We start from the raw sequence: 17,466 nt of genomic DNA on the forward strand, positions 1-17,466 counted from the left end.
CAATAAGGCTTTGTGGTCTGTATTTTATGTCTCAATCCTGTAGTGTAAGTCTATTTCCGAGGAGGGCTACCTGGTACCTATTTTATATCTTGTTCATGTAGTGTAAGTCCATTTCCCAGTAGGATGGCCTAGTCCCTCTTTTAGGTCTATTTCCCTTAGTGTATGTCCATTTACCAGGATGGCTTCCTGGTCCCTGTTTTAGGTCTGATTCCTGTAGTGTAAACCATTTTCCCAGCAGGGCTTCCTGGTCGCTATTTTAGGTGTTGTTCCTTTGGTGTAAGTCGATTTCCCAGCAGGGCTTTCTGGTCCCTATTTTAGGCCAATTTCCCATAGTGTAAGTCAATTTATCAGTGGGGAGCCCTGGTCCCTCTTTTAGGTCTAATTCCTGTAGTTTAAGTCTTTTTCACAGTAAGGGTTCCTGTTCCCTATGTTACGTATATTTCTTTTAGTGTAAGTCTTTTCCCAGTAGGGATTCCTGGTCCCCATTTTAGGTATATTTCACATAGTTTAAGTCCATTTACCAGCGGGGCGCCCTCATCCAGTAGGGTTTCCTGGTCCCTAATTAAGGTCTATTTCCCGTAGTGTAATTTACTTTTGCAGTAGCGCTTCCAGGTCCCTATTTTAGGTCTCGTTCCTGTAGTGTAATACATTTCCCAGTAGGGTTTCCTGGTCCCTATTTATGGTCTGTTTCCTGTAGTGCAAGTCCATTTTGCAGTAGGGCTTACTGGTCACGATTTTAGGTATCATTCCTGTAGTCTAATAGATTTCCCAGTAGGGCTTACTGGTACCTATTTTAGGTCTTGTTCCTGTATTGTAAGTTAATTTCCCAGTAGGGTTTCCTGGTCCCTTATTAAGGTCTATTTCCCTTAGTGTAAGTTACTTTCCCAGTAGGGCTTCCTGGTCCTTTTTTGAGGTCTATTTCCCATAGCATAAGTTGATTTCCTGAAGTGTAAATCCATTTCCCAGTAGGGTTTCCTGGTCCTTATTTTCGGTCTATTTCATGCAGTGTAATCCATTACCCAGTAGGGCTTACTGGTCCCTATTTTATGTATTTTTCCTATAGTGTAAATTTATTTCCAGTAATACTTCCTGATCCCTATTTAATGTCTCTATTTTAGGTATTGTTCCTCTAGTGTAAGTCCATTTCCTAGTACGGTTTTCTGGTCCCCATTTAAGGTCAATCTACCGTAGTGTAAGTTCATATCCCAGTAGCGTTTCCAGGTCCCTATTTATGGTCTGTTTTCTGTAGTGCAAGTCCATTTCGCAGTAGGACTTACTCGTCAATATTTTAGGTATCATTCCTGTAGTCTAATCCATTTTTTAATAGGGCATCCTGGTACCTATTTATTTTTTTAGTTTACATTTTTATTGATTTTTGAACATCGATATTGGACATACAGGTGGGTGCATTTTATATTCACATGGTTACATTAGGTAACAGTTTCGTTCCACCTGAAGAAAATTTTAACATCATAACATTATATACTTGTCCCCCCTGATTGGTAGGACGTTTTCAACCCTTACCCCCTCCCTCCCACTCCTTAGCAGTGCTCATAAAACTTCCAGGTCTTTGGCGTTTATTGTAGCGATTTGTTACGGGTGACGTGACATTCGGTGCTGGTCGTCGCTTGAGTTGAGAATGCTTAAGTTTAGGTTTAAGTTTGCGACAGGCATGTTTAACTGGCGGTGTGTCCTGTGATGCTCTGTTCGTGCAGGGGCTGAGTGTTTCCTAACTTCCTTGATGCGTCGGGTTGCTTACCCCTGAATCTGCAATGTAGTGACTTGCAAAGTTGAACCAGGCCTCTTCGTGTCGTGCAGCCTTATCGTGGAGGGCTGCTGTAATTTTTTCCATTGTGTAAATGTTTGTTGCGATCTGTATCCAGTCTTTTTTAACTGGAAGGCGTGGAGACTTCCATTTGATGACCAGCCCTGCTCTCGCAGCCAATAGCAAGGAGGATGCCAGTCCTTTAACTCTAGTCAGTTCATCATCCTCTTCTTCAAGACCGAAGAGGATCAGAAGGGGGGACGGTTCCCTTTCTATGCCATCTAACTGTTTGATCCATCCCAGGACTTCTTGCCAATAGATGCGAACCTTCGGGCAGTCCCACCACATGTGCTAATAATCGGCATCCATGCTGCATTGCCGCCAGCACCCTGGGCTGGAGGACTGAAACATTTTGGAAAGCCTGCGTGGGTCATACTGACATCTATGGAGTAGCTTTATTGCATGCAGCTTATACTGAGCTGCAATTGATATTCTGGATGGTGTTTCACAAATTCTGTTCCAAGACTGCTGATCGAATTCTCTGCCGAAATCTTTTTCCCATCTCACTTTCAGGCGGGCACTTAAAGTTTGTTCTTTACAGATCAGAGCGCTGTACATGCGTGCTATTAGGCCTTTATTTGTGTTGGTCGTGCCCAAAATGGTCTCGAAAGACGTGAGTCCTCTTTGCGTTTTGGCTTTCCACTCCCTCTTGGATAATACACCTTTCAATTGCAGGTACAAGAAGATCGGAATCGGGTGTAGTTGAAGAGCTTCCTCTAGGTCTGTAACTGAGATGAATTTCCCGTTTCTCCACAACTGGCCGACTCTCTCAAGACCAGCATCGAACCAAGCTTGATATCTGGCGTGTTCGGGGATTTCCTCTCTGATCCCAGGGGACCAAAGGTGGCTCGAAGGAGAGGGCCACGTTGTAACTCCGGACATTCCCTTCCCTTCCTTCCATATGTTCCACAGTGTCCCCAGTATTGGGTGGTTGCGCAGTCTTTTTATCAGTTTCGATCTGTGAGAGTAGCGGGAGTCAAATTATCATTGTCCAACTGAACCCATTGCAGGTCCCTTCTGTCACGCAGGTGTGGGATCAGGATTCTGAGTTGTATCGCCTGATAATATCGCTCTATGTCCGGGAGGCCCACTCCCCCCTGCTCCTTTGGTAGTATCAGGGTTTGATAGGGTATCCTGGGTTTTTTCCCATTCCATAGGAATTCTAATATAGGCTTTTTAACTTGTTTGAAAAATTGGTCCGGGATTGTGATGGGCAGGACCTGGAAGGGGTATAGGAAGTGTGGGAGACTCACCATCTTAATAGCATTTAGACGACCCATCCAGGAGATTGTAAGTGATTTCCATTTTGTGAGATCCGCTTTAAGGCCATCGAGGAGTTGGGGAAAGTTTGCTTCATACAGGTTTTCGAGTTCTCTTGTTAGATTGATCTCCAAGTATCTCAGTGTTGGGCCTCTGATGACTAGTCCTAGACGCTTGAGGTCTATTTGATGGTCTGGGGAGGGTTTGTGGAGCAGGAAGAGGATAGATTTGGTTTTGTTTATTTTGAAGCCTGAGAGTGTGCCATATTCTTCTATCAGACGGATCGCTCGGGGGATTGATGATATCGGGTTTAGTACGTGGAGCAGGATGTCATCTGTGTATAAGGCCAGCTTATACTCTCTGCCGTTTACTCGCATCCCCTCCACGCCGGCGTCTGCTCGAAGCATCTGGGCAAGGGGTTCCAGCGATAGCGCAAAGAGAATTGCTGAGAGGGCACAACCTTGTCTCGTTCCTCTACTGAGGGGGACCCAGCGGGAGTATTGGGAGTTCACTACTACAGATGTGCGTGGAGCCAAGTAAACAGCTTTGATCCCTCGTCGGATGGTGGGGCCCAGGCCAATTTTCTTTAGTGTGGCCTCCAGGAAGTACCATTCAACTCTGTCGAATGCCTTTTCGGCGTCAATCGAAAATAATGCAGGCGTGTTTGGCATCTTTTTGGCCTCATGTATGAGTTGGAGGGTCTTCCGGGTAGAATCTGCGCCTTGCCTTCCAAGGATGAAACCCACTTGGTCGTTATGAATTAGCTGGCATGTGTGACTCAAGCCGCGCGGTGAGGACTCTCGTATAAATCTTGGCGTCAATGTTTAGGAGGGAAATTGGGCGGTAGGTAGTGCACAGCTTTGGGTCCTTGCCTTCCTTAGGAATGACGGTCATTAGTGCTTCTGAGAAGGATTCGGGCGCCACAACTGATTGGAGGATGTTATTGAAGAGCTCGACCATGAATGGGAGAAGGGCGTCCTTAAAAGTCTTATAAAATCATGTTGTGCGGCCATCGTTTGTGGGGGCTTTCCCCGCAGGAAGTCTTTTGATCGCTTCTTCAATCTCCTCTACTGTGATAGGGGTATCTATGGCTTGTGCTATGTCCAGGGGGAGGGTCGGGAGTGACACTTTGTTCATATATTCGGTGATCGCCTCTGGGTGTGGGGCGGCATCTGAGGTGTATACCTTCTCGTAGAAGTCAGAAAAGACTTCGGGGATATTGGGAGGCCGGTGTCAGTGAGGTGTTTGTCCATTGTGTATCGTTGGGACCCATCACTCTTTGCGTTGCACTCGGAGTCTTGCGGCAAGTAAGGCACCCGCCTTATCTCCATGTTCATGTTGTTTTTGCTTAAGACATTGGAGTTTGTGCATGATGCTGCCAGTTTCTAGTTGCTGCAATTTCTCCCTCTTGTTGTTGGCTTGCTCAATTTTTTGTAGCCTGTCGGGGCCTGAGGATTGGGCGATGAGGTCGAGTTGGGAGATTTCTTTTCGGAGCCTTTTTTCTATGAGTTGGCGTTCTCTTTTCTTAGCAGCTCCCTCTTTGATGAGTAGTCCTCTCCAGGTGGCTTTACCTGCCTACCACACTGTGTTTACAGACGTTTCGCCTGTGTTGTTTTGTTCAAAGTATTGGGTGATGTCCTGCTCAAGTTGATCCCGAACGGTCGGGTCTTTAAAGAGAGACTTGTTGCATCACCACTTGGAGCTCTTCTGGGGGAGAACCATCCGGTCGACGGTGACTATGACCATGTCGTGGTCCGACCATGTTACGGGAGATATGCTGGATTCGACCATTGCCTCAGTGAGTTCAGGGGTGAGATATATGTAGTCAATTCTGGTGAATGTTGTGTGCGGTGTAGAGTAGAAGGTGAAGCCTGTTTGATTCAGGTTCATGTGTCTCCATGCATCCTTGAGGCTGTAGACCTCCTTCATGTCCGTCACTTGTGAGCGACCGGGGCCAGATGGTGGGGCTGCAAGTGGGTTGCCTGCCTGTCTATCCAGATCTGGATCCCTCCACGAGTTCAGGTCGCCTCCAGGATCACCTCGCCTTCCGCTTCCGTCATAACTTTAGCGACTGTTTGTTGTAGGAACCTGGACTGTCCAGTGTTAGGTGCATATATGGACGCAAGTGTGATGATAGTGCCTTGTATTTTGCCGACCAGAACCAGTGCTCTTCCACTTATGTCAGCCCAGGTTTTTAAGTGTTCGAACCAGATTGCTTTGTTGACTAAGATGCCAACTCCAGCTTTCTTGAGAGGGCCTGAGCCCCAGTATTCGGAGCTTGCTTTGGTGTATAGAACTTTCTTCTCATCTCCTTTGGTGTATTGGGTTTCTTGTCAAATAAAGTATGTCAAGCTTTGCCCTCTTGAACTCTCTGTATACTAGCGATCTTTTGGTGGGAGAATTTAGCCCCTTGATGTTCAGTGTGCCAATTTTGAATGTGCCATGCCTGTCACTTGGATTGTCTTGTCCGTAGATCATTGGTGTGCCCTTTGGATTCACTCATCATGTTGTGTCGCCCGTCGCGAGAAGTCGCCGCAGTGAAAGTAACCTGGTAAGTGCCTCCAACAGACTGAGGCTGTAAAATATTTTGCCTTCCTTCACCCTCACCTCCCTTCCAAGGTATTAAACATAATACCCATTGCCCTCAGTCTCGTCTCTTCGTTCTTCGCTCTTTCGATGAGGGTCTGAATCCTGGATCGATGGCGTCCGAGTTGGACTTGATGTATACAGCCGCTTTTACTGTAGAATAGCATACGTGGTGATACATGCGGTTTCTGGGTTCATCGTCTGTCGGCTACTCGTCCTTGCAGCCCGGGCAGTGGACACACCCTGAATCTGGTCCAGCAGCGAGGGTGTTATGAGTTCTGAAATGTAGATAAGTCCAAAGTCAATAATTTCGAGGTGGACATCGCAGGGATACGGGACTTGAGTGAGCAGTGTCATTTGTTACTGTCTGGTGTGTCGTTGGGTCGTCTGTACTTTCTGGATCCCTTGGCTCTTTTCCTTCTCAGGCCCTGGAGCTCCCATCCCGGTCTGTCCTGCACAGGGCCCTCTTGTGCTCCACCTCTCAGGCCTGTCCCAAGGAGATCTGCAATACATTCTCAAATTTCTTCTTCGGAGCGGAGCAGGATCTTTCTGCTTCCGTGTTCGAACGTAAGGGAGAAAGGATATCCCCACCTATATCTCATGCCTTGGTCTTCAAGCCATTTTGTTAGGGGGCTACAAAGGCATCTCAGGGCCAAGGTGAGCGAGGACATATCCTGATAGATGGTGATTTAAGCCCCCCCCCGAGGGTGAGGGAGCGCCCGGCTCTGGCTTTCACGAGTATCCGTGTTCTGTCCTGGTATCTGTGGAATCTGGCAAGGACGGACCTCGGGCCACCTGGTGGGCCGTCAGCTCTGTGTATCCTCTCGGATTTTAGTTCATCAATGTCCTCATCTGCTGTTAGGATTTTAATGATATTGTGTATTGTTTGTTTGAGGTCCTCTTCTGTTTCCCCCTCGCCCTCCGGAATCCCAAAAAACCGTAGGTTATTCCTTCTTTCTCTGTTTTCTAAATTGTCTATCTTAAGGCGGATTTCATCCTCCCTCTTCTCTATGTTGTGCATCCTGAGGTCTAGTTGGGCTTCCAGAGTGTCTCTCAAGGCTTGATTGTTCTCGATGCCCTCCAGCCTCTCCCCCGATGTTGTCCGCTCTCTGGGTCATTTTGTCAATTCTGCTGCGAGGTTGGCTCCCATGTTTTGGATTTTACTGAAGAGGGCAGCGATGTCCCCCTTGGTGCCCGCCGCTCCCGTCTCCGAGGCTTCAAGTGACATTATGGGTCTTGGCTTTGGTTCCGGAGGGAGGGTGGTATATGCGTATCTGGCCAATTTGCTCTTAGTGTTTATCTGGTACTGGTGTGCGAGGAGGCACATGCCCCGGGAGTGGGGGCCCTACCCTCTGCACTGCCGCATTGTACAGTTCTAGAAGTATGTAGTGGGACGTTGTGCAGGGCGTCCTGTGGATCGGGAGTCCATGGGTGGTAGGAGGCACATGCCCTCAGTCCAGGGGCCCTACCCTCCGTTCAAGTTGGCTTCTGTTCATTGGCCCTTATACAATGTCAAGGGTGCTCCAGTGTTGGTGCGGGCCCGTGTGTAGCCACTGATGGGGTTGCGTGGGATCGGACCCTTAACAGGGGGCTTTGGCTTGAGTTAAAGTTCAGGTGGGGACACAGTTGGCTGTTCCGTTTCCCTTCGTCGCCGGCCCGCCTGTCCGGATCTTGTCAGTGCGAGGGGCCGGTGGTTGTACAGAGGAGGGCACACGCCCCAAAGGTGGGGGCCCAACCCTCTGCGTTGTCTTTGGTGCAGGCACAAGCTCCTTGCCTTAAGTGCTGTGGTCCTGGTGGTAAACTCAGCAGAGAGACCGCAAAAAGTTCTTCAGGGGCTTGCAGTAGGTTCAGGACTGACTGTTTAGGTGCTGTGGTTGGGGGGATAGGGTCTGGACTTGGTATAGGGCACTCCCAGGTAAAAACGTGTGTTGCTGCCCTCTGGGAGGAGTCAGGAGGTTGCTGATTCTCTTGCGGCGGCACCTGGGGGAAGTTGTGCCTCGGCCGGGGGTATCTAGCGTGTCAGCCACACTGAGTTGGGCACTGCTCCCTTGTAGATGAAAGGGGAGCGCACCCCTAGGCATGCTGTAGGGTGCTTATGATTGGGGGCAGGCTGAGGGCACATGGGGCTATATGCGGTATTGATTGGGGCATGGGTTGGCATTGTGCCAAGTGCAGGAGGTATGACAGGGCCTACGGCTACAGCCGTATGTTGAAATCTCCTCCCTTATGCCCCCAGCACAGTATTCATTTGGGCCCTCAGGGCCTTCTAGGGCAGGGGTGTGGGCAGGGTCCAGTCCATGCGTGCCCTTTCCCTGGGGGCCATACCTTCAGGTGTGGTTTAGCAGATGGTGCGGTCAGCGATGGGCTTGTGCAGGCTTACACGTCACTGCCACCGTGATTCTGGTCCGGTCCTCTGGTGGGGTGGAGGGCAGGGGGCGCTCCTCCCTCACGACAGGCACACCACCACCTGACTCCGGATCCCCGGGGGAGCGCCCTGTGCGGAGATGGGGCCTCGGATCTCGCGGGGCGCTTATGCTTGTTCCAAGGGGGAGGAGGAGCCATCTACCTTGTCTCCGTGTGGCGGGGCGCCTGAGGCCGGCGCTGCACAGGCGGCCGTACCGAGAGTATGGAAACGTTCTCCGGGTGTTCGGCTGTCCCACAGGGGCTGTGGGACAGGCAGCAAGGCAGTGACTGCTGGGGGAGCCGCAGCGCGTCCTGCGCTCTCCGCAGGAGGGTGATGGGAGGAGCTGGATGCCTCGGGTGTCAGGCGGCCTCGGCCCTCGCCTGAAATGCTGCATTTGTGGCTAAGAGGGGGAGGCGCAGGTTGATGGTCTTTTCCCCGTGTTGCCTTGAGCGTTTTTCTCCAGAATTTCGCTCGGTAGATGGGGAGCCGATTCACATTGCCTGGGCAGCCGTTGTTGTGGACCGGGGGGGTCAAAAGTGGGGGCTCAAATCACTTTTAGGGCCCGTGGGTCCGGAGCTCACACGGAGGTGTCCTTCATCCGTGCGCCCCCTGGTGGCCAGTCTGGTACCTATTTTTAGTCTTGTTCCTCTAGTGTAAGTCCATTTCCCAGTAGGCCTTCCTGGTCCCTATTTTGGATTTCGTTTCTGCAGTGTAATCCATGTCCCAGTAGGGCTTACTAGTCCCTACATTAGGTCTATTTCGTGTAGTGTAAGTCCATTTCCCAGTAGGTCTTACTAGTCCCTATTTTAGGTCTATTACCTGTAGTGTAAGTTTATTTCCCAGTAGTGTCGCCTAGTCCTTATTTTAGGTATATTTCAGATAGTGTACGTCGATTTCCCAGAAGAGCTCTCTCGTCCCTAATTAAGGTCTGTTTCCCATAGTGCAAGTCGATTTCCCAGTAGGGACCCCTGATCCCGATTTTAGGTCTCATTCCTGAAGTGTAAGTCCATTTCACATTAGGGCTTACTGGTCCTTATTTTCGGTCTATTTCCTGTAGTGTAAATTCATTTCCAGTTGTACTTCCTGATCCCTATTTAATGTCTCAATCCCATAGTGTAAGTCCATTTCCCAGTAGGGCTTTCTGGTCCCTATTTTAGGTCTTGTTCCTGTAGTGTAAGTCTGTTTCCCAGTCGGCCTTCCTGGTCCCTACTGTAGGTCTCTATCCTGTAGTGTAATCCATGTCCCAGGAGGGCTTACTGGTCTCTATTTTAGGTCTTCTTCCTGTAGTGTAAGTCCATGTCCCAGTAGGGCTTCCTGATCCCTATTTTAGGTAGGTTTCCCATAGTGTAAGTCCATTTACCAGTGGGGCGCCCTGGTCTCTATTTTAGGTCTATTTCCTGTAGTGTAAGTCCATTTCCCAGTGGGCTTCCAGGTCCCTAATTTAGGTCCATTTCCCATAGTGTAAGTTAATTCCCTAGTAGGGCTTCCTGGTCGTTATTTTAGGTATATTTCACTTAGTTTAAGTCCATTTACCAGTAGGGCGCCCTGGTCACTATTTTAGTTCTCATTCCTGTAGTGTAAGTTTATTTCCCAGTAGTGCCTCCTAGTCCTTATTTTAGGTATATTTCAGATAGTGTTCAGTCGATTTCCCAGTAGGGCGCCCTGGTCCCTAATTTAGGTCTTGTTCCTCTAGTGTGAGACCATTTCCATGCATGCCAACATTCTGTGACCAAAAATCTGTAGGAATCTGTAGGAATCTTAAAGTTTCAAAAATAGTCAGGCAAGGAGGTAATGATAGGAATAGGGCGCGTTAGCAGCCCATAGTCATTGAATGAGCCCACCTTCGCGGGTGCATTCAATGGCAATGATGTGCCTGCCACGCCTTCTGTCACCACGCCAGCTCGGGGCAGCCCTTGAAAGACTCCCCCGAGCTGGCATGAGGGGGGCTAATGGTGCCTTTTGTCAAAGGCACCCGCGGCCGTGGGGCGCATTTAGCCCACCGCCGTGGGTGCCTTTTGACATCAAAAGACTGCATGCCGCGCCTTCTCTCGCTACGTCAGGTCGGGGGAGCCCTTGAAAGACTCCCCAAGCTGGCGTGCGTGAAAAAAAAATGTTAAAAAAAACAAAAAAATTGTATTTGTTGCCAATAAAGTGGGAGGCGGTAGGACTGCTTAAAAAGCAGTATCCTACCGCCTAAATCGGTAGGGTTGGCAAGTATGCATTTCCCAGTAGGATTTCCTGGCCCCTAATTAAGGTCTATTTCCTGTAGTGTAATTTACTTTTGCAGTGGTGCTTCCAGGTCCCTATTTTAGGTCTCATTCCTGTTGTGTAATACATTTCCCAGTAGGGTTTCCTGGTCCCTTATTAAGGTCTATTTCCCTTAGTGTAAGTTACTTTCCCAGTGAGGAACCCTGGTCCCTCTTTCAGGTCTATTTCCCAGTAGGGTTTCCTGGTCCTTATTTTCAATCTATTTTCTGCAGTGTAATCCATTTCCCAGTAGGGCTTACTGGTCCCTATTTTATGTATTTTCCCATAATGTAAATTTATTTCCAGTAATACTTCCTGTTCCCTATTTAATGTCTCAATCCTATAGTGTTGCTATTTTAGGTATTGTTCCTCTAGTATAAGTCCATTTCCCAGTAGGGCTTACTGGTCCCTATTTTATGTATTCTTCCCATAGTGTAAATTTATTTCCAGTAATACTTCCTGATCCCTATTTAATGTCTCAATCGTATAATGTCGCTATTTTAGGTATTGTTCCTCTAGTGTAAATCCATTTCCCAGTAGGGCTTTCTGGTCCCCATTTAAGGTCTATTTACTGTAGTGTAAATTCATATTCCAGTGGTGTTTCCAGGTCCCTATTTTAGGTCTCGTTCCTGTAGTGTAGTACATTTCCCAGTAGGGTTTCCTGGTCCCTATTTTAGGTCTCATTCCTGTGGTGTAATCCATTTCCCGGTATGATATGATATGATATGAAATGGCATTTATAATGCGCCTATACACAAGTGTTTAAAGGTGCAACGAGGCAAGGGAGGGCAACAGAGGGAAGACAGAGACAATGATCTTACTAGGCCAGGTGACATTCAGATCACGCAAGTGCAGGGGAGGCGGAACAGGGAAAGGTGCAGGGGGAAAGTGGGAGGGGGCAGTGCAGTACATAGGATAACAGTAAAATAAATAAAGACAATAAATAAAAGTGCAGCCAGCTGATGGCAAGTGCAAGGGTAAGTGCAGACATCGGGTGTCAAGTGCTCGTAGGGTCTGTAGGGATATAGAAACAGTCCCCGGGTGCAAGCGTTGCCAGGGGGGCAGTGCAGATTTACAACTGGTTGGGAGGGGGCCTGGGCCCGAGATCAGAGGGTAGCCAGGTAATCAGTGCAGTTTCAGCCATTACATCAGCAGGGGAGAGCAGGAGATAAAGCAGAAGCAAAGGGTAAGGTCTTGAGGTGCTTCCAGAACTGGAGATGCTTCTCCTCAAGTTTCAGAGAGGCAGAGAAGCTGTTCCAGAGGGAGGCCCCTGCAGAATAAAGAGATCTACCACCAACTCATTGCTTGGAGAAGCGACTGACCCTGAGGGAGTTGGAGGCGGTTGACCGAAGAACTCGAGAAGGAAGATATTTAGGAAGAGAGAGTTGAGGTATTGTGGCCCCAGAAGGCCTTGTGGACAATGCAGAGGATTTTGAACTTAATCCTCACCGCCACTGGGAGCCAGTGCAGAGATTCCAGTCCTGGAGAGATACGTTCCCTGGACCTGAGGCCAAGGACAAGTCTCTCAGTGCTGTTTTGGATGTGTTGCAGAGGGCGGAGAGTAGAGGCATGCAGATTTAGAAAGAGTCTGTTGCAGTAGTCCAGCCTAGAGAGAACCAGAGCTCTGGAGACGGTGAGCTTCTGGGGCTGGGGGAAGGAGAGGAAAGGAAGAATACCTCTAAGAAGGTGCAGCTGGTAGTGTGACTTCTTAGAGACGTCAGAGAGGTGAGGAGAGAAGGAAAGTGTGGCATCAAAGATAACTCCAAGGTTTTTTAGCCTCACCGGTGGGAGCAGGAAGAGGGCCTACTGGTCCCTATTTAAGCTCTATTTCCCATAGTGTACACCCATTTCCCAGTAGGGCTTCCTGGTCCCTATTTAGGTCTATTTCCAGTAGTGTAAGTCTATTTCCCAGTGGGGCTTCATGGTCCCTATTTAGGTCTATTTCCTGTAGTGTAAATCTATTTCCCAGTAGGGCTTCCTGTCCCTATTTAGGTCTTGTTCCTGTAGTGTGAGTCTATTTCCCATTGGGGCTTCATGGTCCCTATTTCGGTCCATTTCCTGTAGTGTATGTCTATTTCCCGGTAGGGCGTCCTGGTCTATATTTAGGTCTCATTCCTGTAGTGTAAGTCTATTTCCCAGTGGGGCTTCCTGGTCCCTATTTTAGGTTTCGATCCTGTAGTGTAAGTCCATTTCCCAGTAGGGCTTCCTGGTCTATATTTAGGTCACGTTCCTGTAGTGTAAGTCTATTTCCCAGTAGGGCTTCCTGGTCCCTATTTTAGGTCTATTTCCTGTAGTGTAAATGCATTTCCAGTAAGACATCCTGGTCCCTATTTAGGTCTCGTTCCTGTAGTGTAAGTCTATTTTCCAGTGGGGCTTCCTGGTCCCTATTTAGGTCAATTTCCCATAGCGTAAGTCTATTTCCCAGTAGCAGTTCTTGGTCCCTATTTCAGGTCTTGTTCCTGTAGTGTAAGTCTATTTCCCAGTGGGGCTTCCTGGTTCCTATTTATGCCTATTTCCTGACGTGTGAGTCTGTTTACCAGTAGGGTTTCCTGATCCCTATTTTATGTCTATTTCCTGTAGTGTATGTCCATTTCCCAATGTGCCTTCCTGGTCCATATTTATTTATTTATTCACATTTGTATAGCACGCAAACAGCCCGGGGACATTGTGGCCTCTTACAGAGAAAGGCTTAGTTACAGGAATAAAATAATATTTACATTTTTTGTACAGATGAGGTAATGCATACATATACAGAGCTCTGCGGGATCGCAGAAGTGGCCGAGAAAGTGAGAAGTACATGCAGTAGAGAGTATAGACAGTGTGGCTGGGCAATTTGGGAGGGTGTAGGTAGAAAAGAGAGGTTTTCATTTTTTTTCTGAATGCCAAGAGGGAGTTCTCTGCTCTTGAGGTCTATTTCCCAAAGTGTAAGTCTATTTCACAGTAGGGATTTTTGGTCCCTAGTTATGGTCTATTTACCATAGGGATCATCTATTTCCCAGTAGGACTTCCTGATCCCTATTTTAGTGTAAGTCCATTAACTGGTAGGGCGCCCGAGTCCCTTTTTTAGGTCTTGTTCCTGTAGTGTAAGTCTATTTCTAAGTGAAAATTCCTGGTCCCTATTTTAGGTCTCGTTCTTGTAGTGTGAGTCCATTTCCCAGTGAAGCTTCCTGGTCCCAATATTAGGTCTATTTCCCATAGTGTAAGTTCAATTCCCAATAGGGCTTCCTGGTCCCTATTTCAGGTCTTTTTCCTGTAGAGTAAGGCCATTTCTCATTAAAGGTTCCTGGACCCTATTTTATGTCTCCTTCCTGTAGTGTAAGCATCTTTCCCAGTAGGGCTTCCTGGTCCACATTGTTGGCCGATTTCCTGTAGTGTAACTATTTCCCAATAGGCTTTCGGGTCCCTATTTCAGGTTTATTTTCCGTAGTGTAAGTGCAGTTCCCAATAGGGCTTTCTGCTCCTATTTTAGTTCTCTCTCCTGTAATGTAAGTCTTTTTCCCAGAAGGGCTTACTTGTCCCTATTTTAGGTCTTGTTCCTGAAGATAAAGCCATTTCCCAGTAAGGCTTACTAGTCACTATATTAGGTCCGATTCATGTAGTGTATGTCTGTTTCCCAGTAGGTCTTTCTGATCCCTATTTGGGTCTCATTCCTGTAATGTAAGTCCATTTTGCTATACGGCTTACTGGTCCCTATTTTAATTCTTGTTCTTGTAGTGTAATCCATTTCCCAGTAGGTCTTACTGGTCGCTATCTTAGGTCTTTTTCCTGTAGTGTGAGTACATTTCCCAGTAGGGCCTCCTGGTCCCTATTTTAAGTCTATTTCCCATAGATTAATTCTCTTTCCCAGTAGGGCTTCCTGGTCCCTGTATAAGGTCTATTTCCTGTAGTGTAAGTCTATTTCCCAGTAGTGCTTGCTGGTCCCTATTTTAGGTCTTGTTTCTATAGTGTAAGTCTATTTCTCAGTGAACTTCCTGGTCCCTATTTTAGGGGTCGTTCTTGTAGTGTGAGTTTATTTCCCAGTGAAGCTTCCTGGTCTATATTTCAGGTCTACTTCCTGTAGCGTAAGTCTTTCTACCAGTAGGGCTTCTTGGTCCGTATTTTAGGTATCGTTCCTGTAGTGTAATCAATTTCCCACTAGGACTTCCTGGTCCCTATTTTAGGTCTATTCCACACAGTGTGAGTCCATTTACCAGTAGGGCACCCTTGTCCCGCTTTTCGGTCTAATTCCAGTAGTGTAAGTCTTTTTTCCAGTAGGGCTTCCTGGTTCCTATTTATAGGTCTCATTCCTGTAGTGTAATTCTCTTTCCCAGCAGGGCGTCTGGTCCCTATTTGAGGTCTTGTTCCTGTAGTGTAAGTCCTTTTACCAGTGTGACGCCTTGGTCCCTGTGTTAGGTCTCGTTACTGTAGTGTAATTCTATTTCCCAGTAGGACTTCCTTGTCCCCATTATAGGTCTATTTCCTGTAGTGGGAGTACATTTCCCAGTAGGGCTTTCTGGTCCCTATTTTATGTCTATTTCCTGTAGTGTACGTCTAGTTTCCAGTAGTGCTTATTGGTCCCTATTTTAGGTCTTGTTCCTGTAGTGTAAATTCATTTACTGGTAGGGCTTCCTGGTCCCTATTTTAGGTATTGTTCCTGCAGTGTAAGTCTATTTCCCAGTGGGGCTTTTTGTATTTAAAACTGTTAATTATTGATCTTTAGTATTTGCATTTCTGACGTTTTTAACTGAAATATGTTATGTTGATGGTGATAATGTTGATGATGAATGTTAATCCTAGCTCCCAGGAGTGATGTCTGCTGCACGAAAAAAGTCTATCTAATGATCGAATGATTGAATAAATGAGTGTCTGATCTGTCGAAATAAACAATGAAAGAACAGTCCTCAGTTTCATACTCTTCCAACACCTGCCATTTTGCAGCCTAGTTCGGATCCCTAAACCGATAGAAATGATTCCTGAAAGCACTCATGCGTTATTTTTACTTGCAGATATGGAGAACTGTTTGAAATGTCCCGAGGACCAGTGGCCCAATGCAAGGAAAGATGCCTGCATGGAGAAGGTCATAACATATCTCTCATACAGTGATGGCCTTGGTGGGAGTTTGGCATTTCTGGCTATTCTCTTCACTATAACGACGGCTGGCGTGCTGGGAATATTTCTCCAACATCGAGATACACCAATAGTGAAGGCCAATAACCGGGATCTGAGCGAAGCACTCCTCGTCTCCCTAATGTTGGCCTTTCTCTGCTCCCTCTTATTCATTGGGTGTCCGGCTAAGTGGGCATGCCTGATCCAACAAGCTGCGTTTGGGATTGTTTTTACTGTTGCTGTGTCTTGTGTGTTGGCAAAAACCATCACTGTTGTCATTGCCTTCAATGCCACCAGGCCTGGGAGCAGTTTGAGCCGATGGCTGGGGTCCCGGGTATCTGGCTCTATGGTTCTCTTATGCACACTGGGGGAAGTAGTAATTTGCCTCTCTTGGCTGCTCACCTCTCCTCCTCATCCTCACACTGACATGCAGTCTGAGACTGGGAAGATGATCCTGCAGTGTGCTGAGGGCTCTGTCACTGCCTTCTACAGTGTGATTGGTTACATGGGACTCTTGGCCTTTGCCAGCTTCATGGTGGCTTTCCTAGCCAGGAACCTGCCTGATAGATTCAACGAGGCCCAGCTCATCACATTCAGCATGCTGGTCTTCTGCAGTGTCTGGGTCTCCTTCATCCCAGCCTACCTCAGCACTAAGGGCAGGTACATGGTGGCTGTGGAGGTCTTCGCCATCTTGGCTTCCAGCGCTGGACTGCTGGGCTGTATATTCATCCCCAAATGTTACATCATTCTATTCAAGCCAGATCTTAACATTAGCAACCATTTAACCATGCAGAATAAATGATAGGTGAAGGCATTGCTAGCTATCTGAAACCGGCTATAAAGACTAGCAACCCTAGTCGGGTGTAGGGAATTGCTAGTCATCTCAAGCTGAACATAAAGACTAGCAACCATGAAAAATACATGATAGCCAGGTGAAGGGCATTGCTAGCCATCTCAAGCTGGATATCCAGACTAGCAACCATGATAAATACATGATAGTCGAGTGAAGGGCATTGCTAGCCATCTCAAGCTTGATATCCAGACTAGCAAATGTGATAAATACATGATATTTGGGTGTAGGGCATTGCTAGCCATCTCAAGCTGGATATCCATACTAGCAACCATGATAAATATATGATAGTCGGGTGGAGGTATTGCTAGCCATCTCAAGCTGGATATAAAGAATAGCAACCATGATAAATACGCGGTAGTCGGGTGTAGGGCATTGCTAGCCATCTCAAGCTGGATATCCAGACTAGCAAATGTGATAAATACATGATATTTGGGTGTAGGGCATTGGCAGCCATCTCAAGCTGGATATAAAGACAAGCAATCATGATAAATACCCGGTAGTCAGGTGTAGGGCATTGCTAGCCATCTCAAGCTGGATATAAAGACAAGCAATCAGGATAAATACCCGGTAGTCGGGTGAAGGGCATTGCTAGCCATCTCAAGCTGGATATCCAGACTAGCAACCATGATAAATACATGACAGTCGGGTGAAGGGCATAGATAGGCATACTATGCCACCATAAGAACATCAACCGCAAACATACTACTACACTCAGTATGGCAACCAATTTACCAAAATATCATTCCATACCCCCTACCCACTTTCTGCCGCCCTTACATTTCACCATCTCATATGACCTTCTGTCTCCCAGAGACCACAAGCACAAGCCTGGCCAACTCAAGACACAGAACCTCATGAGTACTAATCACACATTAGAGACCACACCTATTAGCCATTATCAGCCATATCCACAGGCAAACATGATCCCACACTACACCTAACTACAACCACACCACCCTCTCAAACCACAACACCCTCAATTATATGGAGAAACACACACCTCAACTCAAGAGCACCCCATCCTATCCCCAAAAGATTCCACTCTCCACATCACATAGATACCAAGCGCAATACAATGCCTTCCACCTGGGAAGCTTTATCCATCACACCCAATCAGCCAGACCCTTGTAGTCACACTCCCAGAATTATTAGCACCCACACAGTGACCACCTCCACATCTCCCCACCCCCACCTAGGCTTTCAACC

General features: G+C 47.5%; 1 protein-coding gene across 1 annotated transcript in view; it reads left to right on the forward strand.

Annotated features, from left to right (window-relative positions):
• LOC138473498 (vomeronasal type-2 receptor 116-like) overlaps positions 1–16,209 on the forward strand; it is a 75,197-nt gene extending 58,988 nt beyond the window's left edge. The window contains exon 4 of the mRNA XM_069612137.1: positions 15,308–16,209. Within this exon, the coding sequence (XP_069468238.1) occupies positions 15,308–16,209 (902 nt within the window). The remainder of the gene's footprint in view (positions 1–15,307) is intronic.
• Positions 16,210–17,466: the final 1,257 nt, after the last annotated feature.

The sequence above is a fragment of the Ambystoma mexicanum genome, chromosome 8, assembly GCF_040938575.1.
Source record: "Ambystoma mexicanum isolate Mex_15411 chromosome 8, UKY_AmexF1_1, whole genome shotgun sequence".
Taxonomy (NCBI): Eukaryota; Metazoa; Chordata; class Amphibia; order Caudata; family Ambystomatidae; genus Ambystoma; species Ambystoma mexicanum.